At 40.6% G+C, this 25,501-nt stretch overlaps 2 protein-coding genes across 4 annotated transcripts in view; one reads left to right on the top strand and one right to left on the bottom strand.

Annotated features, from left to right (window-relative positions):
* Positions 1-25,501, top strand: part of LOC135498977 (atrial natriuretic peptide receptor 1-like) — an 813,512-nt gene that overhangs the window by 275,592 nt on the left and 512,419 nt on the right. The window lies entirely within an intron of this gene.
* Positions 1-25,501, bottom strand: part of LOC135498976 (zonadhesin-like) — a 96,086-nt gene that overhangs the window by 15,596 nt on the left and 54,989 nt on the right. For 2 of the 3 annotated variants that reach the window (XM_064789555.1, XM_064789556.1), the window contains exons 64-88: positions 23,717-23,842; positions 23,311-23,412; positions 22,170-22,289; positions 20,979-21,104; positions 20,279-20,380; positions 18,164-18,283; positions 17,371-17,499; positions 16,706-16,807; positions 15,311-15,430; positions 14,775-14,900; positions 14,229-14,330; positions 13,395-13,514; positions 12,806-12,931; positions 12,073-12,174; positions 11,300-11,419; positions 8,655-8,780; positions 7,947-8,048; positions 7,311-7,430; positions 6,862-6,987; positions 4,519-4,620; positions 3,794-3,913; positions 3,293-3,418; positions 2,642-2,743; positions 1,685-1,804; positions 564-689 (exon numbers count right to left, since the gene is read on the bottom strand). In XM_064789555.1, the coding sequence (XP_064645625.1) occupies positions 564-689; positions 1,685-1,804; positions 2,642-2,743; positions 3,293-3,418; positions 3,794-3,913; positions 4,519-4,620; positions 6,862-6,987; positions 7,311-7,430; positions 7,947-8,048; positions 8,655-8,780; positions 11,300-11,419; positions 12,073-12,174; positions 12,806-12,931; positions 13,395-13,514; positions 14,229-14,330; positions 14,775-14,900; positions 15,311-15,430; positions 16,706-16,807; positions 17,371-17,499; positions 18,164-18,283; positions 20,279-20,380; positions 20,979-21,104; positions 22,170-22,289; positions 23,311-23,412; positions 23,717-23,842 (2,913 nt within the window). The remainder of the gene's footprint in view (positions 1-563; positions 690-1,684; positions 1,805-2,641; positions 2,744-3,292; positions 3,419-3,793; positions 3,914-4,518; positions 4,621-6,861; positions 6,988-7,310; positions 7,431-7,946; positions 8,049-8,654; positions 8,781-11,299; positions 11,420-12,072; positions 12,175-12,805; positions 12,932-13,394; positions 13,515-14,228; positions 14,331-14,774; positions 14,901-15,310; positions 15,431-16,705; positions 16,808-17,370; positions 17,500-18,163; positions 18,284-20,278; positions 20,381-20,978; positions 21,105-22,169; positions 22,290-23,310; positions 23,413-23,716; positions 23,843-25,501) is intronic. The other variant, XM_064789557.1, reaches the window with a different exon arrangement.

The following is a 25,501-nucleotide window of genomic DNA, read 5'->3' as shown; positions in this document are numbered from 1 at the left end:
ACAGTCATTGAAATGACTATGATTTAAAAAAAATATCGTATCACGCTATAATTCCTCTGTTTCCGTCCACGGATAGTTTATGGGATTAATCATGAACGTTCATGGGCCATCCATGGATAATTGATGGATGATCTCCATCAGCTATCCATGGCTGGACCTCCGTGGATGGAGCGTCCGTGGGCTATCAGTAGATAAAGTTGATGATGGAATCCGTTATAGAATCTATGATGGGCCGTCATATGATTCTATGATGGAATACAAGTAAATACAGCCATTTCATTTTTATTTTCCAAAGGTTTGAATACTGCCACTCTTTAATGCTTTACATATCGTGTTGCGGCCAATCTTGAGTGTCTCATTTTGGATTTACCAGTTGTAAAACGTTGTTTGTGATAATCATGAACGTTCCATCCATGGACCTTCATGGACGGAATTCCATGGACCCTCAACTATCAGTGGACGGACACTTTTGCCTGTGTATAGCAGATGGCTCCTCTGGTATCTGATGAGGGCGGGTACATCTACTCATACTCATTTGCTAATGGATTTTTTCCGATACTTACGTATACGCGTGCAGCAGGAATAGCCTATCGGACAAGTGCAGAATTTGGGATTTTTACGCCTACTCCCTGTAGGACATCGGCGGCCCCTCACACATATACCTCTGCATCCACGTAGCTCACATGTGTCTGCAATACAGAGATAACTGCAGCACGCACTGTGTATCATACGCCTTAGCAACTTATGAATTGTGGGTAAAGTTGTAGACATGCTCGACAATATCGATGTTTAGTACTACATGTACCTCAGCAAACCGATGGTGGTCCGATGTGCATGCGATGCCGAGAAACAAAGCAACGGTCAACTAACTATTTCATTACTTCCGGTTAGTTTTCAGGCATAGCCACGACAGTGGTCATTAATTAAAGCAGCCGGATGACGATTTGACATTGCCAGATAAGATGAATGATGTGTTCCAGTAAGAGTATAATTTCGATTGGCAATCATACTAACAGTGAGACGATCCGTTATAGTCGAGTTCGGCATTGCCGCCGCGGTGACCAGTTGGCAGACGGCTGCTTTACATTTACAGTCAACCCATTTGTGAAATACTTTTATTGAGAATTTTATAATGTCTACATTTACAATGAATCAATGCATGGAGCATTTATGGAGGTGATTTACGGAGAACAACGTAATTATTGAGAAATATGAAGAAAATGAAAAGTATAATGAAGATACGAATGTAAAGTAATTTTGTATATCATGTACATGTATACATTGTTGATACACTGACTGAAGCATTGCCTTCCGAAAGTCTAATCGGTGTAGAACAACATTAAAGTACATGTATATAAAAGATAACCCTAAAGTGGTTAGACGTTTAACATAATTGATATCAAAAGTACTCTTGGTTCAATGGCCGTTCTCCGTAAAGATTCTGCTTAGCACGTTGGTTAGCAAGTTTTTTTGTAACCAGTGTTTCTTGGCCAAACACAACTATCGTGTTTCAGTGCAAAGATATAAATTGTTGAATTTACACTCCTGCACATTTTGTGGTATTATTAACTTATACTTCCGCCCTCTTCCATTTATTTCTTGCCAACTATTACCCTGGAATTTCCAGGATGTTGTCCATCCTTTTCTATCATTGCCCCAGTCATAACTGTGAAGTGACACTTACATCTGCAGCATACTAGGCCAGGCCGGCAGGTGCATCTCGACTTATTTATTTTATATCTGCATGACCGCTTGGGTGCACATCGTGCCTTCTGCGCTCTACAGTTCCTCGCACATGTTGGGACTAAAAGGCAATAAAAAAGAAAGCTTGGTTTCTTAATGAAGCTTTATGGTCATGAATACGATTATGATAACATTAAGCAAAACATGATTTTAAATAACAAATGTCAATTCGCAACAGACATTACAGAGGCACGTAAGGAGGCTGCAGCTTTTTTGGTGTTTTCGATTTGCAGTGTTTAATTTTAATTAATTAATTTTTTTTATTTTTATAGCGCCACTTAAAAATTAATTGCCAGCAGCGCTTTACAAAAGTATATTCATACAGTAATAATAGGAAAGACATTTAAAACATGATTAAAACAATTACAGGACAGTTTAAAACATAGTTAAAACACTCAGTGATAAAAGGCTTCCTTAAACAAATATGTCTTGATGCATTGTTTAAAACTTTTAAAACATACAATCTGGCATTGACAACGTTTGATACTGAGAGTTATTGTTTGTTTCTATTGGTGTTGTGTGTCTAGCTGTCCACCGTACTGACAAACTGATGAAAAGTGGCAAACAATAACGTATGTTGCATTAGCTATACATCGAATCAGAACGTTTCTGCCACATGTCAATTGTCACAAGTGCGTTCATTAATTGACTCAGGATTAAAGCACACGACATAGTCAAAAACGACGCCCTTACATGTGACCACGAGAACTTAATTTGCACATGGCATAAACGGTTGTCGATGTGTCTTCGTCGCAACCAATTGCCGAACTATACTTATCGTCGGTCTGTATAGTATTAAATACATGTACTTTTAGGGTTTGCAAGAAAAAGCATTACAGATGCCGACGCACATCGTCTGTATAAGCAAATGGGATCCCTATCCAAAATTTAGACTTACGTTTGCAACAGATACGTCCTTTCGGGTTTCCTGTAGCGGGTATTACCCATCCTCCAAGCCGTCTGCAATTGATATATGTTCTAGTTCGGTATGGACATTTATCTGCAAAGATTAAACAATGTCAGAACTGGCGTCTACTTTAACATAGCTTCCATGCACATGTGGACATGTAGTGGAAAATGGCAAATTTAAGGGGTCACCATGATCATTTATGCATTGCGTTAGCCGCCTGGTCAAAATCAGCAGAGCATGATATGTATCATAACTCGAAATTGTTTGGCTATTCCTCAACCCGGCAGCGCAGTTCGTCCTAAACAAAACAAATGCATTTCTCTCATTTTGCCTGCAAAGCGGTTATCAATTCACGATTGTTTCCCAATTCCCAATTCCAACTTTTCACAGTTTTCACGGGCATTCATCGGACATTTTTTGATATCGTAGGAAACATTATGAGCTCACCGAATTTTAGGTGCTTTCCTGTTTTAGGATCACAGATAAATCACGGGTATCTCTTGCTTTTTCGCAGACAATCCAGAAAATCACGGAAGAATGAGCTCTTTCCTGGATTAGTGTGGTTACCAGTGTCTAGTATCGAATGGGGAGCACATGTTCTCATGCCTGTTCTCCTTTAATTGATGTTTAAATACTTACTTATACGCGTGCAGCATAAATAGCCTCTCGGACAAGTGCACCTTCTCTGGTTTAGCGGCCTACTCCCTTTAGGACATCGGCGGCCTTTTATGCAGATACCTTTGCATCCAGCTTGCTCACATGTGTCTGCAATACAGAGATAACTGAAGCACACACTGTATACCATACGCCTGAGCCACTCATTAATTTTCAGCATAACGTTTGACCTACTAGCAAATACTGACGTTTAACACAACCTGGAGTAGCAAGATGATGACCCAATACATGACCGAGCATAATACTAGTAACAACGGTCAACTATTTCGTTAATAGCTTCCAAACAAAATTCAGACATTGCTACAGTGATACACTAAAGAAGTATGATAGCGAATTCCACTGCCCAAGACATATTTTTTTATCGATACTTTTCATATTTCTAGTCCACTCTGAAATACATGTTTAAGTTATGTTTTCATTCTTTTCTATTATGGCCCCTAGCCATGAATGTAAAGTGCCACTTACACCTGCAGCATACTAGGCCGGGCCGGCAGGTGCATCTCGACTTATTTAGTTTGTATATGCACGTCAGCTTGGGTGCACATCGAGCCTTTTGGGCTCTACAGTTCCTCGCACATGTTGGTACTAAAAGGTAAAAAAGCGTAAACTAAAAAAAGAAAGCTTGATCTCTTAATTAATGAAACTAGCAATGAATTTCACAACGATGACAATGTTAGGGAAAAACAATATAAAATAATGGAATGTCGATTCGGAACAAACGTGGCAAAGGCACGTTTTTCAGAGTTTTCTGTCATTGACAATGTTTGGTACTGAGAGATTTGTGTTTGTTTCCCTTGGCGTTGTCTGTTTACTGCTGGCCACTGTAATTGCACACTGAAAAAGTGGGAAACAACCACGTATGTTGTACTGCCTGGATTGAATCATAACGTTTCTGCCATGGTTCAAATGCAAAAGTGTCAATTGTCACAAGTGCGTTCATTATTTGACTTCGGATTTAAGCACGACATTTAAGTGAAAAATATATAGCCTTACATGTGACCACAATAACTTTATTTTCACATGGCCTAAACGGTTGTCAGCCATGTGTCTTCGTCTCAACCAATTGCAGAAATGTACTTATCGTCGGTCGGTATCTAGGAAATACTTTTAGGGCGTGCAAGAAAAATCATTACCGACGTATATCGTCGATGTGTAAGCAAATGGTATCCCTATCCAAAATTGAGACTTACGTTTGCAACAAACACGTCCTTTCGGGTTGCCTGTAGCGGGTATTACCCATCCTCCAAGCCGTCTGCAATTGATATATGTTCTAGTTCGGTATGGACATTTTTCTACAACGAGAAAATAATGTCAGAACTAGCCTCAACTACAATATCAGCTGGCGGACTTAAGGAGTCGCAATGATCGTTTAATGCGTTGCTTTAAACCGCCTGGTCAAAATCAGCAGATTATTATGTGTATCATAAATCGAAATTGTTTGGTTATTCCTCTACCCGGCAGCGGTGTTCGTCCTAAACAAGACACATTTATTTTTGTCATCTTGCCTGCTACATGTAAGCGGTTATCAATACATGATTTGTTTTCCCATTCCATTACGTGCCAGTTCTCATAGGCATTCATCGGACATTTTTTTGATATGGTATATAATATCAGGAAATTGTTTTACCATGAAATAGTAACGCTGCCATTTGTATTTCTAAACGTGATTGAACTGATGACATCTTGCACATAACGTTTTATCTTGAAGCAATTAAAGCAGGATTTCAGCAAAATGCACACTACTCATATTTGACCACCGATAGACACTGTTATTGTATTCGTTCACACCGGTGTAACGTTTTTGAGTGTTTCTGTTTTTGAGTGTTTCCCCTCATTGTTTGGGAACGCTCAAAAATAGATTGACGAGTTTTTCTGTGTATCCCCCCTATTGAAAAGTAATGGTCTCTCTGGCTGCCTATTGTTTGGAAACACTGAAACATGGGGAACAACCACAGATGTTACACCGGCACTGCCGTTGATCATTTGAAAGACTCCAATTTAACAAATTATCCTACAACGTTAGTTCCTCAGTTTAGTGGATGTCTCCTCTCACTGGTAACTAATTAAACTAATCTAGGAAAGGGGACATTCTTCCGTGATGTTCTGGATTGTCTGTGAAAAATCTGAAATACCCGTAATATATACGTGATCTTCCTAAAACAGGAAGCCATCTAAAATTGTATGAGCCCGATCCATTGCACAGGGCCATCCAGAGGAACAAATGAACTACTAATGAGGCATGATCGTTTAAGTAATTAGGCATTGATAAGGCCAAACTCTTGAGGATCAGTGGTGCGTCATGCTAGAATGCTCTCAATTGGATTATGGGAAAATTCCAACTTGGTGAAAGAAGGGATGTATTGGCATAAGACTAGGCCTTTGGCATTCACAAAAGCAGAATTCACAAAAGCTAAAACAAATAATAATAGCGAAATTAATTGAACTCTTTATTTTACGGAATTATATAATTGCATTTTGTCAAGACTTATTCCAATTAGTAAACAATTCAGTGTACATGTATGGTAAAACTAGTGAAAATAATTTTTTCCAGGAATTGCAAAAAACGCAAAACAAATTTTGTTTTAAGAGACGATTCTTATTTTGGTTGCCCCAGACTGCAATTAGAACTACAATAACAGGCATAATCAAAGTTCAAATTCGCATTTTAATTTTTTAATTTGCCCTGATAAAACGATATTTCACATGTTTAATTACCCTGATCATTATGCCTCATAAGGATAAAAAAGCACACTTTTCCCGTAGTTTCCCTTTCATCTTTATTATGGTCGTCCCGAGCTTCAATTGGGAACTGCAGGGCTAACAAGGAACAGTGTTCAAAATTACCTATTGTCATGTTTAATTATTCTGCTCAATATACTTTAAAGATGAACACATTCTTTCTACTAAGTTTCCTTTTGATCCATTTTTTTTCTCAATCAATCTTGCAAAATCTGCAATCTTAGAACTTACTAACTCTTGTTTCTTTTGATGCAATTCCTGCCAAAACATTCTTACAAGTTTCACCATACACTGAATTGATCACTAATTCGAAGAAGTCTTGACAACAGGCAATTATATTATTCTGTGAAAAATGTATTTAATTGATGATGCTATGCGTGTTTTAGTTTTGATATATCCTATGGCAAAGGCCTAGTTTTATACCAATACACCCCTTCCTTTACAATGATGGATATTTTCCATAATCCAATTGAGAGCACTCTCGCACGACACACCACTCGTATGCAAAAGTTTGGCCATGTTAATGTCCAATTACTTAAACGATCATACCTCATTAGCAGTTTCTTTGTTTCGTTGATGGCCCTGTGCTGTGGAGATCATAAACTTTTAGATGGTTTCCTGTTTTAGGAAGATCACAGATAAGTCACGGGTATTTCAGATTTTTCACGGACAATCCAGAACTGCACAGAAGAATGTGATCTTTCATGGATTTGTGTGGTTACCTGTGTCGAGTAGCGAATGTAGAGCACATCTTCTTACACCTATTTTCCTTTAATTGATTTTTAAATACTTACTTATACGCGTGCAGCACGAATAACCTATCGGACAAGTGCACCTTCTCTGGTTGAGCAGCCTACTCCCTTTAGGACATCGGCGGCCTCTTACGCATTTACCTTTGCATCCAGATAGCTCACATGTGTCTGCAATACAGAGATAACTGAATCACGCCTGAGCTTGTCATTACTTTTCAGGATAGTGTTTGATGTACGAGACAAGACCGAAGTTTAGCACTACAGATAGCAGCCAGGTGATGGCCGTGAAAAAAACTAACTTCGGTATATAAGTTTTCAAACATATCCACTGTGAGGCATTTTTAAGCTTCCTCCTGGCGAATTGGCATTTCCCGATGAGATGGGTATTGTTCCATAGTAAAACAGTTGGAATCATTTCGGCAGCCATACCAATAGCGTGTTGACTAGTTTCCTATCATAGCTGCAGTGATTAACTGCAAAGTGCCACTTACATTTGCAGCATACTAGACCAGGCCGGCAGGAGCATTTCGGCGTTTTAATTGGGTATTTGCATGTCCGCTTGGGTGCACATCGTGCCTTCAGCGCTTTACAGTTCCTCGCACATGTTGGGACTAAAAAAGGCAAAAAAAGATAATGGAATATCTATCCGCAACAGTGGGACGTAAAGAGGCTGAAGCGTTTTTCTGATTTTTCTGCCATTGACAATGTTTGGTACTGAGAGTTATTTGTGAAGGCGTTGTCTGTCCATCTGTCCACCGTCTGGTCAAAATGAAATATTGCAAACAAACACGTATGTTGCACCTGCTATACATTGATTCAGTCGGAGAACGTTTCTGTCACAATTCAAATGCACAATACTCATTAATCGACTGAGGATTAAAACACCATGCGGCGTTTCAGTGAAAAACACATCCTCACATGTGACAACGAGAACTTTATTTTAACAGGGCCTAAATGGTTGTCGATCATGTGTCTTCGTCGCAACCAACTGCAGAAATGTATTTCTCGTCGGTTGGTACATGTATAGTAAATATATTTAGGGGTTGCAAGAACGCAATGCATTACAGATGCGAACGCATATCGTCTGTAAACAATTGGTATCCCTATCCGAAATTAAAAAGACTTACATTTGCAACACACACGTCCTTTCGGGTTACCTGAAGCGGGTATTACCCATCCTCCAAGCCGTCTGCAAAAGGCATACGGTACAGTCGGGTATGGACATTTGGCTACAAAGAGACAATTACTGTCAGAACCAGCTAGCTTCTATTTTCATGTCAGTATGCATACAGGTGAACATATAGCTGCCTGGTCAAAATCAACAGAGTATGATATGTTTCTATACTTGATTTCTTTTGGTTATTCCTCTGTCCGGCGGCGGCGTTCTTCTTAAATAAGACAAATTCAATATTGTATTCTCGCCAGCTAAGCAGTTATCGATTAATAATTGGTCTACCCCATTCCAACGACCCTCTGATCCCGGCCGAGCCAGATCCGATAAGGCACTCCCGATCATCGGACTTTTTAAAATAAATATACCTCCAGAAAAAGAACCCAACCTTTTAACATCAGGCAATTGTTTGTATTTCGGAACGAGTAACATTTTTTCTTTCAGCGCTCAAAACAAGATTTCGGCAAATTACACACTACTCTTATACTTGAACATCGATATTACTCTGTTTGGTTTACTTTCACATCGGTACGGACTATGGTAATTTGAAATACTCCAATTTAACAGACTGTCCTGTTCCTCGTTTCAGTGGATGTCTCTTCTGGTATCGGACGGCGACATCTACTCATACCAATTTTCCTTAAATTGAAGTTTAAATACTTACGGATACGCGAGCAGCATAAATAACCTGACGGACAAGTGCACCTACTCCCGTTTAGCCGCCTTCTCCCTCCAGGACACCGGCGACCCCTTACGCAATTACCTCTGCATCCACTTAGCTCACATGTGTCTGCAATACAAAAATAACTGAGGCACGCTATTCATATCATAGGCCTAAGCTACTCGTTATTAGAGAGTTGGCGACTGTCAACTTAGAGCAAAACGACGTACTTAATTTTTTGCCACGTCATCAAATGTATATGGGAGTGATTTTTCCCATCATAAGTTGCGCATCTGTCGAATCTTCCCATCTCGATTAAAATGCTATGGCTAGTTGACTCACGAATGAGATAACACCGCTCTTCAAAAGTAAGGAAAATGAATTAGCTCATAACTTATCACAACTGCCAACAGATCTAGATAACCAGAGACGGAGAATAAAGGGTGGCTTTGTTTGTCCTTTTCTACCATCCGTCAAATTCTTATACAAGGGCATTATCTGAATACGAAACCCACGACACGACTTATTCAAGCTTCTATGCTGTTATCTTCATATCGATTGGCGCCGAGTCTATTTCATAATCGTATCTCTATACGGGGAGACCTAATCTACAAACACCACGCAAGTTGATTTTAATGGAAAATATCGAAACGAACTGCGGAAAAAATCCATCAAAAACAAGCCATTTTCTTTGTTTGTTCTACTCTGATTTCAAAACATCCACATCATATTTTATGCGGGGTTTAAATGTCCGTGAGATCATTATCCAAAAGCGACATGATGTTGCCTTTTATTCAGATCGTAAGCAGTACACCAGTTCGCTTGGGGTTTGTTATCGTCTTCCACAATTAACAGCATAGCCGGGTCAGTCATCAATGGAGACAGGCGTTTGTCAAAATATCGCGCTTTGTAAAGCCCGTAGCACACTAGCCGCCTACTACGGCGTTCACAGGCGTTTTTTGCCGCAAGAGTCCTGAACGCCTGAAAAATCCCTAGTCTGCTACGAACGGCGTCGGCGAACGCGACTTGCCGCCACTTGCCGCAACTAAACGCCAAATATCTATAAACATGTTTGATTTTTGACGCATGTCGCCGCGTTTGAACGCAAGAAGAAGCCAGGTGTGCTACGGATTGCCGCCTGAATTGGCGTCGGCGGCGAGGCTATGGCCAAAGTGGCGGAAAAGACGCTACTGGACGCCAATTCTGGGCAGGTGTGCTCTGACCGGGATCCACTGGCCGCCAACTTCGGCGTCGAGAGGCGTCAGCTGAACACTTCTTGTCGCCAAAGTTGCGGGCTTAAGGCGATCTGTTATTGGTCACAAGGCACTGGTCGACTCGAATTGGCAATCATGTTACATTATTGAAAATAATTCGTTGTCTCATCAGTTGCGGTTTTCTCAACTAATTTTTTTCTATACGTTCCAAATTTACGTGGATGTTCGAAAGTAGTCGTATACATTTTGCTTTAATTTGCGGATCTCAAACTCTTATTTTCAGTATAGTGGTTGATGTAATCGACAGGACTGAAATTTAGCACGTGGAACAGCCAGATGATGGTCCGATACGTGACCAAGAAAATGTTAGTAGCAACAACGGTCAACTAATTCGTTTAGAACTTCCGATAAGTTTTCCGACATTGCTATAGTGATACACTAAAGCAGTCTGATGTCGAATCGACATTGCCCAGAAAGATATGGATGAGGTGTCACAGTAATAGTGGAAAACCATTTCCGGCAACCCTACAATGGCTGTGTATATGTTAATTTGTCCATACTTTTGCCCTCTTCCATATTTCTTTTTCCACTATTAGTCTGAAATACATTTCCTGGGCCCAGTTGTTCTAAAGCACAAAAGTCACGTTATCTTTAAGGCACCTATTCCATAGAGCTATACCCTATACTATACTATACGCGAACAATAGTTTCATGGTCATGCACCCTTTGTGAAGCCATTGTTCGCGTATAGTGTAGTATACCGTATAGCTCTATGGAGAAGGTGCCTAAGGCACCTATTCCATAGAGGTATACGGTATACTACACTATACGCGAACAATGGTTTCACAAAGGGTGCATGACCATGAAACTATTGTTCCCTATACTATACTATACGCGAACAATAGTTTCATGGTCATGCACCCTTTGTGAAGCCATTGTTCGCGTATAGTGTAGTATACCGTATAGCTCTATGGAGAAGGTGCCTAAGGCACCTATTCCATAGAGCTATACCCTATACTATACTATACGCGAACAATAGTTTCATGGTCATGCACCCTTTGTGAAGCCATTGTTCGCGTATAGTGTAGTATAGGGTATAGCTCTATGGAGAAGGTGCCTTAGGCACCTATTCCATAGAGGTATACGGTATACTACACTATACGCGAACAATGGTTTCACAAAGGGTGCATGACCATGAAACTATTGTTCGCGTATAGTATAGTATAGGGTATAGCTCTATGGAATAGGTGCCTGTTGGTTACGTTATGTATTCTTATGCACATTATCTCTTTCAGTTTCAATCCCATTAGCATTTTCATGTTAAGACTTAACGGCGCCGTTAAAGCCAATGTGATTTTGAACAAACCAGCCCAGGCTATTTTGTCATCCCTTTTCCTATCATGGCCCAAATCATAACTGTAAAGTGCCACTTACATTTACAGCATACTAGGCCGGGCCGGCAGGAGCATCTCGGTGATCTTATTGGGTATCTGCATGTCCGGCTGCTTGCACAACGCGCCTTATACGCTCTACAGTTCCTCGCACATGTTGGGACTACAAAAGGCAATACAATCGTAAATTAAAAATAGAAAGCTTGGTCTCTTTATAATGAATCTAGAGATGAATTTCAATGAGATAATAATGTTAGGGAAACAACATGATTTAAAATAATAGAACGTCTATTCGCAACAGAGGCACGTATAAGAAGGCTGCGTGAGATCATTAAGATCACTAATACACCAACTAATACAAAAAAATTCAAAGCAATACCGATGCAAACTGAAATCGTCTGTGAACAAAGGGCATCCCTATCGGAAATGACCTCAATACCGTGACATCAATACCGTGACACCAACCACGATGTCGCACCTGCCATACATTGAATCAGAACGTTTCTACCACCGCTCAAAACCTATGTCAATTCTCACAGGAACGTTCATTATTTGACTTAGGATTTAAACACCACAGAACATTTAAGTGAAAAAACAACCTTACATTTGACAACGATAACTATGTTTTTAGAGGGTCTATAAAACGGTTGTCGATCGTATGACTTTATTGCGACCAACTGCAAAAATATATTTATCATCGATTGGTATATAGTAACTACTTTTGGGATTTGCAATAAAAACAAATTCAAAGCATTACAGATGCGAACGGAAATCGTATGTGAACAAATGGCATCGCTATCGGAAATTAAGACTTACGTTTGCAACAAACACGTCCTTTCGGGTTATTTGAAGCGGGTATTACCCATCCTCCAAGCCGTCTGCAATTGATATATGTTCTAGTTCGGTGTGGACATCGTTCTACAAAGAGAAAATATTGTCAGAACTAGAATCTACTTCCATGGCAGCTTTTATCCGGGAAGACATAATGCCAGGCAAGGGGTTGCAATGATCATTCATGCATTGCGTTAACTGCCTGGTAATAATCAGTATAGTATGAATGATAGCTGAAAATGTTTGGCTGGTCTTTTGTCCGGCAGCAAAGTTCGTCTTAAACAAGACAAATTCATTTCTGTTATCTCGCCTGCTTAGCAGTTATCTATTCATGACAGGTGTCCCCCATTCCAACGACCTTCCCGTATTAGATTGCGAAGTCACTCATCGGACATCTTTTAGTATACCGCCCGAAAAAAAGCTTTTTTGATATTGAATAGCAACATCATTCGTATTTCTGAAAATATTGAACGGATGACATAATATTGCACATTACATTTTATCTTTCACCACCAAAAACAAAATTTCGGCATAAGTAATACACACTACTTTTATTTAAACATCGATACACACTCTTTTGTTTACTTTCACCGTGGCCCGAACGATGGTTATTTGAAATACTCCAATGTAACAAATTATTCAGTCGCGCTAGTAACTCGGTCGAGTGGATGGCATCTACTCATACCTATTTTCCTTAAATTGGAGTTTAAATACTTACGTATACGCGAGCAGCATAAATAGCCTATCGGACAAGTGCACCTTCTCTGGTTAAGCGGCCTACTCCCTTTAGGACATCGGCGGCCTCTTACGCATTTACCTTTGCACCCACCTTGCTCACATGTGTCTGAAATACAGAGATAATTGAAGTACGCTCTGCCTATCATACACCGTAGCTACCCATACATTTCTAGTAAAGTGGTTGACGTACTCGACAAAACTGAAGTTTAGCACTACCAAGAGCAGCCAGATGATGACCCGATGCGTGACCAAAAAAAACACTAGTAGCAAAAATCAACTTAATATTTTATAACTTCCGGTAAAATTTCGGACATAGCCAGACTGAATGGAATTAGACATAGGACTGAGCCAGAGTGAAGCATTATAGTTGCCTTGTGGCGGACTTACATTGCCTGAAAAGATGGAAGATGTGTCATAGTAATAGCATAGAAACACTTTTTGGTGGTATTTATTCATTTATTTATACTTCTGGCCTCTACCATTTTTTGTCCACTATTACTCTGGAATGTCTGCGGTTTTTATATCCTTTTCTATCATGGCCCCAGTCATAACGGTAAAGTGCCACTTACATCTGCAGCATACTAGGCCTGGTCGGCAGGAGCATCTCGGCGATTTTATTTTGTATCTGCATGTCAGGCTGAGTGCACATTGTGCCTTGTGCGATCTGCAGTTCCTCGCACATGTTGGAACTGAAAAAGCAATAAGTAAAAACAGTTATCTCTTGTTTTATCAACTCATGAATTTCAGTAAGTCAATAGTGCTAGCGTAATATAATGCATATTTCAAATGCAGCTCAAAGCCAAATTTCTATTCCGACTAAATAGTACCCGCAGTGAGGCTTAAATACAAAAACTCACCATAAGAGTGAATGCCATGTCTATTCGCAACCGAGTGCAAATGAGGTTGCAGCGTTTTTCAGTGTTATTGTCATTGACAATGTTCGCTACTGAGAGATTGTGTTTGTTTCCAATTTGTGAAAGCGTAGTCTATCCAACATTCTACTTTATCGTCAAATTGAATTATGGCACACAACCACGTATGCTGCACTTGCTATACATGATCATACATACATCGGTCTGAGAATGTTTTTGCCTCAATTCAAATGCAAAATGATGAGAATTATAGAAAACGACATTTCAGTGAAGAAGACATCCTACTATGTGACAGCGAAATCTTTATTTTTACAGGGCCTAAATGGTTGTCGATCATGCGTCATCGTCGCAACCAATGGCAGAAATGTATACAAATATAATAAACAAACTTTTCTTTACATATATAATTTCTCGTCGGTTGGTATAGTAAATACTTTTAGGACTTGCAAGATTGCAACATACAAAGCATTACAGATGCGAACGCGTATCGTATGTAAAAAAACAATGTCCCCATCCGAAATTAAGACTTACGTTTGCAACAAACACGTCCTTTCGGGTTATTTGTAGCGGGTATCACCCATCCTCCAAGCCTTCTGCAATTGCTATATGTTCTGGTCGGGTATGGACATTTGTCTACAGAGAGAAATAATGTCAGTAGGCCTACTAGCTATAGCCTCTAATTTCAAATCAGCAACCATACGGGCGGACATGTGGTGGAAACATGGCAGACTAATAAGGGGCCGCCACGATCAAATATGAAGTACTGTAACCATCTGGTCTAAATCAACAGAGTATGACATGTATCTTTTCTCGATATTTTTTTCTATTCCTGTGACCAGCAGCGGCGTTCATCTTAAACCAGACAAATTCAATAATGGTATTTAACCAGCTAAGCAGTTATCTACTAATGATTGGTCTATCCTTTTAAAAGAGCCTCCGGTCCAGACATCAGGCAATTGTTTGATCATGTAATAGCAATACCGCCATTCGTATTTCATAACACGTTTGAATGGATGACACCTTACACATCCACATGTACAAACATAATTTCCTTAAATTGGGTTTTAAAATACTTACGTATAATCGAGCAGCATAAATAGCCTATCGGACAAGTGCACCTACTCTGGATAAGCGGCCTACTCCCTTTAGGACATCGGCGGCCTCTTATGCATTTACCTCTGCATCCAGCTAGCTCGCATGTGTCTGAAATACAGAGATAACTGAAGCACGCATTGTATATCATACGCCTTAGCTACACTTATTTACCTCCAGTAAAGTGGTTGACGTACTCGACAAGACTGAAGTTTAGCACTACCGAGAGCAGCCAGATGATGACCCGATGCGCGAGCAAGGGAAAGAAAAGTAGCAGCAACGGTCAACTAATTCTTTCATAACGTACGGTAAATTTTGCGACATAACCACAGTAAGGCATTTTATTTTTTAGTATACACTCCTGCACGTTTTTTTGGTATATATTGTGGTGTACACGCATATTCATTTATTCATGCTTCCGCCCTTTACCATTTGTTTTTCCACTATTACTCTGGAATGTCCAGTGTTTGTTTTACCCTTTTCTATCATTTCCCCAGTCAAAACTGTAAAGTGCAACTTACACTTGCAGCACACTAGGCCAGGTCGGCAGGAGCATCTCGATGAGGATATTTTGTGTTTGCATGTCCGCCAGGGTACACATCGTGCCTTTTGGGCTCTACAGTTGCTCGCACAAGTTGGGACTATAAGGCAATAAAGATGGAAAAGAGTACACTAACAATAAAGACAGATTTTAAGCAGCCAGATGGTGACCCAGATGATGTTCTTACATCAGGATATCAAAATATTAAAATATCCTACTGTAAGCACTCGTGAATTTCAATACTATGGTAAAGTTTAGCCTATAACATAATTCAAAAGAATAAGATGTCTATTTGCAACCGAGTCACGTTTGGAAATTGCAACGTTTTTCAGTCTTTCCAATTTTCAATGTTTTCTACCATTTGTCACATTGTTTGTGTGTTCCGACATTGTCAATAAACTGTATGGTCACACTTAAATGACCGTTTGTATTATTCAGGGCAATTTAACCAGGCTGGCGGCTGTTCAGTCACTTCCAATTAACCACAGATTCCATGCACAAATTGCACAAGAATGGAAACTTTCAAAATCGGACTGATCATGTCTTGATTTACTATTGTGATATTGACTCCCTTTTGACCAGTGTTAGCCATCCATGCGTCGATCCTCTCCATGATGACCGATGCACTAGAAAGGCGCTGTCTAGAGGCATGGATCAACATTCTGACGCCTTGCTGTAGATATCTATTCTTTTTCTTGTTACTGTATCGAATTGGGGAAAGCCCCAATCTACCTCGGTAGCTATGACGTAACTTGCTGAGTAATTTGCAAGGATTCTGCCCTCCCCCTCAAATCTCGACAAAACAGCACCCTCTTCACTTCCCGAACTGTTCATGTTGAGGAGGTGAAAACGAAATGACGTCATGGAGTTCCGCTGGCTTCGGGGAGCGGGAAATTCAGACACTTGTCGTTCCCGAGAACAAATTTAAAAATCGTCAGAAGTGTAGTGTCTTCATGAGTAGAAAAGAAATTGTGGTAAAAAAACCCGCCAATTCCTTTAAATATGGTAAACAACTACGCATATTTTTATTGCACCTGATTTACATTGAATCAGCACGTTTCTGACTAGGTTATGCAAATGTCACTGTCACGAGTACGTTCATTGCTTATTTAGGCATAAATAGGACACGACATTTAAGTGAAAGTGACATCCTTTATACCTGGACAGTGTGAAATTAATGAAAACAGGGCTAAAAATTTGTCGATCAACAGCTTTCATGGCAACCAATTGCAGAAATACATTTCTTGTTGGTTTGTAGTAAAAAACACTTCTGGACTTGCAAATAATTTAATGCAGCAACACGCAGTGCATTACAGGTGTGCACGCATACCGTCTGTATTATGAATGACATCATTAATGCAAAATAAGTACTTACGTTTGCAGCAAACACGCCCACGGGGGACACCTGAAGCGGGTATTACCCATCCTCCAAGTCGTCTGCAAATGGCATATGGTATTGTTGGGTATGGACATTTGGCTACAAAGAGAAGATATTGTCAGAACTCGCCTCTACTTCAATATTAACGACCCTCCTGGTTGACACCTTTGTGAGAACGAGGCAGACTTACCATGCTTACGGGTCGTCATGCTCATTTTGTCATCATATTAGCCCAGCATGAGATCAGAGCAAAACAGAGTATGATATGTATGTACATGTATATTAACTCGAACATTTTTGGCTATTCCTCCGGCAGCAGCAGCATTCGTCTTGAACAACACAAAATCAACCATGTTATCACGCTGACCAAAAGCATGTAATGTAATGATGGGGTTCTTCAATTCCAACGGCCTGTGCAAGATTCGATAATATTTGATCATTGAGCACAAACAAACATGATTTAGGCGATATGCACACTGTTCTTATTTCAACAACGATAAGACTTCTTTAAATCGGCTGAATCCACAGTCATTGAAATGACGCTATCCAATCACGCTAGTTCCTCGGTTTAGCAGATGGCTTCTCTGATATCTGCCGGCAAGTTCATGTACTTAAACTCATTTCCACGATCAAGCAATTTTTCTTATCTTTCTAATACGTACGTAAACGCGTGCAGCAGGAATAGCCTATCGGACAAGTGCAAGACGTCTTCTTTTTCAGCGTAGTGCCTCTAGGACATCGAAGCCTCCTTGATACACATTTTCCTCTGCATCCACCTAGCTCACATGTGTCTGAAATACAGAGATAACTGAAGAATGCACTGTGTATCATAGGCCTTTAGCAACTTATGATCATAAATTCTTAGTAAAGTTGTAGAAGTACTGGACAGGATCGATGTTCAGGAATACCTCTACAGCCAGATGATGGTCCGATGCCTGACCGAGAGAAATAGCAACGGTCAACAAACTATTCCATAACTTCCGGTTAGTTTTCAGGCATAGACACAGCAGTTGGCATTAATTAAAGCAGCCAGATGACGATTTGACATTGCAAGATAAAACGGACGATGTGTCATAGTAAGAGTATTATTACTTTTCGATCACCATACCACAAAGAGACGATCCGAGGCCTACCTATATGATGGTGATTATTCATGACCCTAGCAAAAGCAGCAAGGCCTATCATACTTAGACAAACAGCAGACGTTGAGGATTAGGCCGAGGTTGGTCAGTGTTAATTACGACAGCCTTATTACGTCTTATTTCATGAATCAAACAACTAGAAATAAGTAGGTCATTATTGTAAGTCATGGCGAATATTAATTGACTGGTTCGGGGTGGAGATATCAGTTATCAACTATACATCACCATTTATTTCTTGTTAACTATCACTCTGGAATTTCCAGGATTTTAAAATCTTTTTCTATCATGCACAGGATAATAAAGTGCCACTTACATTTGCAGCATACTAGGCCTGGCCGGCAGGAACATATCTCTGATTTTATTGGGTATCTGCAGGTTCGCTTGGGTGCACATCGTGCCTTCTTCGCTCTACATTTAATCGCACATTTTGGGACTGAAAGGCAATAAAAGCGATAACTAAACAAAGAAAACTTCGTCTTCCAATGAAAGTAGTTATCAATATTTAATACGACAGCATGAACATGATCTAAAATAACGGAATGTCTATTTACAACGGAGGCTGCAGCGTTTTTCGGAGTTTTCCAATTTTCATTGTTTTCTGTCATTGACATTGTTTGGTACTGAGAGAGTTTTTGTTTGTTTCCAATTTGAGAGGGCGTGGTCTGGCTAGCTGTCTACTGTATGGAAAAACTGAAAGTGGCAAGCAGCCACGTATGTTGCACCTGATATACATTGAATCAGTATGTATCCGCCACGGTTCAATAATGCAACATGTAAATTGTTCATTCGTTCATTAATTGACCTCAGGCTTAAAACATGACACGTGCCACATTAAATTGAAATGAAACGGCCAGGGGCCATTGTGCTCACCGTATAGATATTTGGTGCTTTGGAATTCATCCAGATTAAGAAACATTGTACATGTATAGTATATAGGTCAAACCAAAGTCGGTATGACATGTGATGTATCGTTGCTTGGAGTAAGTACCATAAGAATATCATCAAAAACAAGTCACTAATAAACGAGATATTGCACTTTTTACCTGTTTTAGTTTTGGCCTCCTGGTGGCCGAGTTGAGTACCAGATCAGATCGAAATTCGTTGTCCGAGGTTACATGACGTAGGGAGTCATGTGTATCAAATTTCAAGTTCAAAGCTTTAGTGGTTAAGAAACGTGCCATAGTTACAATCAAACGACCAATTTACGCCATTTGACCTCTGTGACCTTGAAAAGCAGGTCAGATCAAAAACTCATATGATATGTGATGTATCCTTGCTAGGAGAACCTACCATAAAAATGTTATTGAAAACGAATCACTAAAAATAAGCAAGATATTGCACTTCTTACTTTTTCCATTATGGCCCCCTGGTGGCCGAATAAAGAATCAGATCGGGCCAAAAGTCGGCATAGAGAGGTTATCTGATGTAGGGGGTTATATGCACCAAGTTTCAAGTTCATAGCTTTACTGGTTAAGAAACGTGCCATAGGTTACACTCTAACGGCCAATTTACGCCATATGGCCTCTGTGACCTTAAAAAGTACGTCAAATTGAAAACCTGTACGATATGTGATGTATTTTTCCTAAGAGTACCTACCATAAAAATTTTATCGAAAACAAGTCACTTAAGCGAGATATCACACTTTTTAGATTTCCACTTTTGGCCCCCTGGTGGCAAAGTGGAGAATCAGATCAAACTGAAATTCAGCACCAGAGGCTATGTGATATAGGGGGTTATATGTACCAAGTTTCGAGTTCATAGCTTTAGTGGTTAAGAAACGTGCCATAGTTTACACTCCAACGGCCAATTTACACCATATGACCTCTGTGACCTTAGAAAGTAGGTCAAATTAAAAACCCGTATGATATAAGATGTATATTTGCTATGAGTACCTACAACAAAAGTTTCATCGAAAACAAGTCACTAATAAGCGAGATATCACACTTTTTAGATATCGACATTTGGCCACCTGGTGGCCAAGTTGAGAATCAGATCGGACCGAAATTCAGTGTCAGAGGTCACCTGACCTAGGGTGTGCTGTGTACAAAGTTTCAAGTTCATAGCCTTAGCGGTTAAGAAACGTGCTACTGTTTCTGAAACAGGATACGACGGACGACGACGACGACGACGACGACGACGACGACAACGACGACGCCGCCGCCGCCGCCGCCGACGGACACAGCGCTATCGTATAGACTCCCCTTACGGTGAGCCAAAAATGGCATACTTATCTGTGACATTGTGAACTTTATGCAAACAGGGCATAAAGGGTTGTCGATCATGTGTTTTCCTCGTGACCAATTGCAGAAATGCATTTCTAGTCAGTTACTTAGAGCTCGCAAGAAATGCATCACGCAATGCATTACAGTTGTATACACATATCGTATTCAAACCAATGTGACACCATTCATGTAAAATCAAGACTTACGTTTGCAACAAACACGTCCTTTCGGGTTGCCTGAAGCGGGTATTACCCATCCTCCAAGCCGTCTGCAATTGGCATATGTTCTAGTTGGGTATGGACATTTTTCTACAAAAAGAAAATGATGTCAGAATGCGCCTTTAGTTTCATAAGCGTCCTTTCAGGTGGACATATGGTGGAAAAAAACAGACTTAAGGGTCGCCATGCTAACTTTGTCATTCCATTAGCTCTGAGGTCACAATCAGCAGAGTGTGAGATGTACATGTACATGTATCTTAATTTGAAAATTGTTTGCTTTTCCTGCGCCCGGCAGAGGCGCTCGTATTCAACAGGACAGAATCGATCCCTCTGTCACGCCCGCCAAACAGTTATTAATTAAAGAAAGAAAGGAAATCGTTTGAGCATGAAACAATAACATCGCTGCTCAGATTCAGATCAAATTGAAGGGATGACATCTCACATATAACATTTTGTCATTAAGCAATTACAAAAAGATTTCGGCTAAAAATTCGCTTACCTCATTTCAACACCAATCTGCTTTGTTTACTTCGTAAATAGGCACGAATTACGGTCATTTGAAAGACTTTGATTTAGCAAATTCTCTTATTACGCTAGTTCCCCAGTTTAGTGGATGGATCATTTAGTATCTAACGGCGAGAACGTTTCCTCATTCTTATTTTCATTTAATTGATATTTATTTACTCACTTATATGTGTGCAGCAGATGGAACCTGTCGGACAAGTGCACCTTCTCTGGTTAAGCAGCCTACTCCCTTTAGGACATCGGCGGCCCCTGACGCATTTACCTCTGCATCCAGCAAGTCCACATGTGTCTGAAATACAGAGATAAGTAAAGCACACTTTATCACGCACCATAGTGTATTATACGCCTGACCTAATGAAGTATCAGTATATGGTGGTTGGCGTACTCTTCAAGACAGAAGTTCGGCACTACTTGGAGTAGCCCGATCGTGGCCCGATGCGTGACGGAGACAAATACCAGGAACAACGGTCAACTAATTTGTCAATAACTTTGGGTAAATTTTCAGACATTGCCACAGGGGTACACTAACGCAGCCTGATGGCGTATCGACACTGCCCAAGGAGATGCACAATATTATTTGTCACGTACAGCTGTCGTGCAACCCATTCCTTATTCACGTCCATCTCTCCCTAAAGCCCGCAGCACACTAGCCGCCAACTTTGGCGACAAGAAGCGTTCAGCTGACGCCTCTCGACGCCGAAGTTGGCGGCCAGTGGATCCCGGTCAGAGCACACCTGCCCAGAATCGGCGTCCAGTAGCGTCTTTTCCGCCACTTTAGGCTGCCATTTTGAAATCATGTGACATCAAGACGCATACTAATTGGCCATAGCCTCGCCGCCGACGCCAATTCAGGCGGCAATCCGTAGCACACCTGGCTTCTTCTTGCGTTCAAACGCGTCGACACGCGTGAAAAATCAAACATGTTAGATATTTGGCGTTTAGTTGCGGCAAGTGGCGGCAAGTCGCGTTCGCCGACGCCGTTCGTAGCAGACTAGGAATTTTTCAGGCGTTCAGGACTCTTGCGGCAAAAAACGCCTGTGCACGCCGAAGTTAGCGGCTAGTGTGCTGCGGGCTTAACACACAAATCTTTCTTTCTACAGATTCTGCTAACGTTTGTCAAGGTTTTGTGTTTCTGGATGAAACATAATTATCATGCGTCAGCTACTTCGACGTAGTAATACATTTTTGGCACGCACTCTTGCACGTCTGGGTATACATGTATATCTATTTTTTAATACTTTTGCCCTCTACAATATTTCTCGTCCACTATTTACTCTGGAACACATGATTGTTCAGGTAGTTTTTTCATCCTTTTTGCTAATGGGCCTAGTCATAACTGAGAATTGGTACTTACACTTGCAGCATACTAGGCCGGGCCGGCAGGTGCATCTCGACGTCTTCAGTTTGTATATGCACGTCCGCGGGGGTACACATCGAGCATTTAGCGCCCTACAGTTCTTCGCACACGTTGGTACTAAAAGGAAATAAAATCATAAACTATAAATAGGGGAATGCTTCGTCTCTTTATGAACATACTCGTGAATTTCAACACGATAATAATGGTCAACAAAAAAAGCATAATTGCTATTTGCAACAGAGAGGCACGTTAGGAGATTCAAAATTAGTGTTTCCGATGTTCACTGTTTTTTCTCATATGCAGTGCTTGGGACTGAACGGTTTTGTAAGTTTCCCTTTTTTCGAAGTTGTTGTCTGTCTAGCGGTCTCCTGTATGAACACACTTAAAGGACTGTTGGTATCATTAAAAAATTGGACAAAAAAGGAAAAATTAATAATCTGACTGAATTTTCACGCTATTAAGATGCTGACTCCGATTTTAGCAGAATTAGCCCTTCTAGCGCAGATCCACTCCATGTGGACCAATACCCTATACTGCATTCCCTTATTCCCTCACTGACCCTGTTGACGAGGTGAAAACGAAAAGACGTCGTGGAGATTCGTGAATTTGCCCGAAAGGAACTCATTGACGATTCATTTAAGGACGATGATTGATGAATATTGTCTCTCATATGCACAAGAGTTCGGAAATTAAAAAACAAACAAACTTCGAGAAGTATTGTGTGCCCATCATGAAACAGGAGAAAATTAAATCAAGCAAAGTAAAGAGCCCTCTATTCCTTTAATTTAATGTGTCAAACAATTCAACCACGCATGTTGCATCTGTGATACACATTGTATTAGTGTGTTTCCGCCACTGTTCAAATGCCAATGGCCATTGTCACAAGTGAGGTCATTAAATAACTAAGGCTTAAAAAACAATAACACGACATTTAAGTGACAAGCCACATCCATACATGCGACAATATGAAGCGGGGTTGTCAATCATGTGTTTTCGTCGCAATTGCAGATATGCATTTCTAGCCAGTTGTTATTGAAATGATTTTAAGGCTTGCAAGATTGCAACACGCAATGCATTACATGTGTATACGCATGTCGTCTGTAAACAGATGTATACTTCATGCAAAATCAAGACTTACGTTTGCAACAAACATGTCCTTTCGGGTTTCCTGAAGCGGGTATTACCCATCCTCCAAGCCGTCTGCAATTGGTATATGTTCTAGTCCGGTATGGGCATTTCGCTACAAAGAGAAAATAATGTCAGAAATCGGATCTACTTCTCTAGATTAACGTCCAAACTGGTGGACATAATTTGGGAAGAAGGCAAACTTTCCAAGCGTACAGGTCGCCATGACCATTTTAGCATCATATCAGCCCTGATGTCAAAATCAACAACTCGAAAATTGTTGGCTATTCCTCCGGCAACGGCGTTATATATCCTTTCACGCTATAAATCCTCGATTAAGGAGATATGACGGCGAGTGCATACATTGTTTATCATACTCATTTACTCGACCATAGCATTTTTTGTTTTCTAATACTTACGTATACGCGTGCAGCAGGAATAGCCTATCGGACAAGTGCACCTACGCTGATTTTTCAGCTCACTCCCTTTAGGACATCGGCGGCCCCTCACACATATACCTCTGCATCCACGTAGCTCACATGTGTCTGAAATACAAATATAAATGAAGCACGTGCTGTGTGTCATACGTCTTAGCAACTTATGACCATGATGAATTGTTAGTAAAGTTGTAGACGTGCTCATCGACGAGACTGATGTGCATTACGGAGAACAACGTAATGATTAAGTCATTTCGGTATCACAAAACGTATCAACAATGAATGTAAAGTAATTTTTAATAACATGTATTATATTGTTCATACACCGACTGATCTAAAGCCCGCAGCACACTCGCCGCCAACTTCGGCGTTCACTGGCGTTTTTTGCCGCAAGAGTCCTGAACGCCTGAAAAATCCCTAGTCTGCTACGAACGGCGTCGGCGAACGCCACTTGCAGCCACTTGCCGCAACTTAACGCCATCTTAATATCTAATATGTTTGATTTTTGACGCGTGTCGCCGCGTTTGAACGCAAGAAGAAGCCAGGTGTGCTACGGATGGCCGCCTGACGTGGCGTCGGCGGCGAGGCTATCGCCAATTAGCTTGCGTCTTGATGTCACATGATTTCAAAATGGCAGCCTAAAGTTGCGGAAAAGACGCTACTGGACGCCGATTCTGGGCAGGTGTGCTCTGACCGGGATCCACTGGCCGCCAACTTCGGCGTCGAGAGGCGTCAGCTGAACGCTTCTTTTCGCCAAAGTTGGCGGCTAGTGTGCTGCGGGCTTAAGCACTGCCTTCTTTAAGTTAACTCGGTGAGTTCTTAATCATTTGTAATCTAGCAACGCAGGATCGAACAACATTAAACAATTCCCCTAATGTGGAAAGACGTTAACCTGATATCAAATGGAATCTTGGTTCATTAGTCGGATGATAGGTTTGTCGTCTCTTAACCCTTCCCTTATACTCACTTCAATATCTCTTCCTAAACCGACAACCTTTCTCTGTATATTTTAAGCTTAGTACGTTGGTTAGCTAGGGTTTTGTAATCACTGTTACTTTGCCAAACAGAACTATCGTCTTTTAGAAATTTCAGCAAAGCAATACATTTTTGGTATAAGGTAAAATGGGGTATTTGTAGCCCAGGTGTGGCGGGGATAGTAGTCCCAGGGCTGATAGTCCGTGTAACAATAGCCCGCATTGCTATATGTTTTGGTTAGGGTTAGCGGTACAATAGATCATGCTGCTTAATTGGTCAAATACAACGCTACCGGACTATGACTCCAGGGGGACTATATCCGCTGTCACACCGGTCTAATTGTAGCCCCTGGCAATGTTTTAATCATATTCCGGTAACCATGGAGTTATTCAGCCAACCCGAGCATGGATATTGAAGAGGTGACTCTTGAGTATCCTAACATAAATAGTTTGGGATTATGCAACAGGTTGACTAAGAGTTTTGGCGATAAGAAGTAAACAAATCAGACACATGCACAAAATAAGTTGGGATCGAACTTTTTACAGGTCTGAGTTTCCCACACTTGCAGAGCATTGATTACATTTGAAACTTGGTTCAGGTGATCAGTATTGAGTGTAGAGAATGCTGCATGTGGCATTTGATGTCACTATTAAAAGTAAATTTTTCAGAGACACTTTTCTGACCAAGGTACCCTCGTCGTATTTGTAGCCCGTTGGTTCGGGGTATTTTTATCCCCTATAAATATCTCAATTTATCCGGTCATTAATCATGAAAATGCTAGGTTTTTTTAAA

The sequence above is a fragment of the Lineus longissimus genome, chromosome 14 (genome assembly GCF_910592395.1).
Source record: "Lineus longissimus chromosome 14, tnLinLong1.2, whole genome shotgun sequence".
In the NCBI taxonomy this organism is placed as follows: Eukaryota; Metazoa; Nemertea; class Pilidiophora; order Heteronemertea; family Lineidae; genus Lineus; species Lineus longissimus.
The sequence above is the reverse complement of the archived record's forward strand: the minus strand, read 5'-3'. Positions and strand labels throughout refer to the sequence as shown.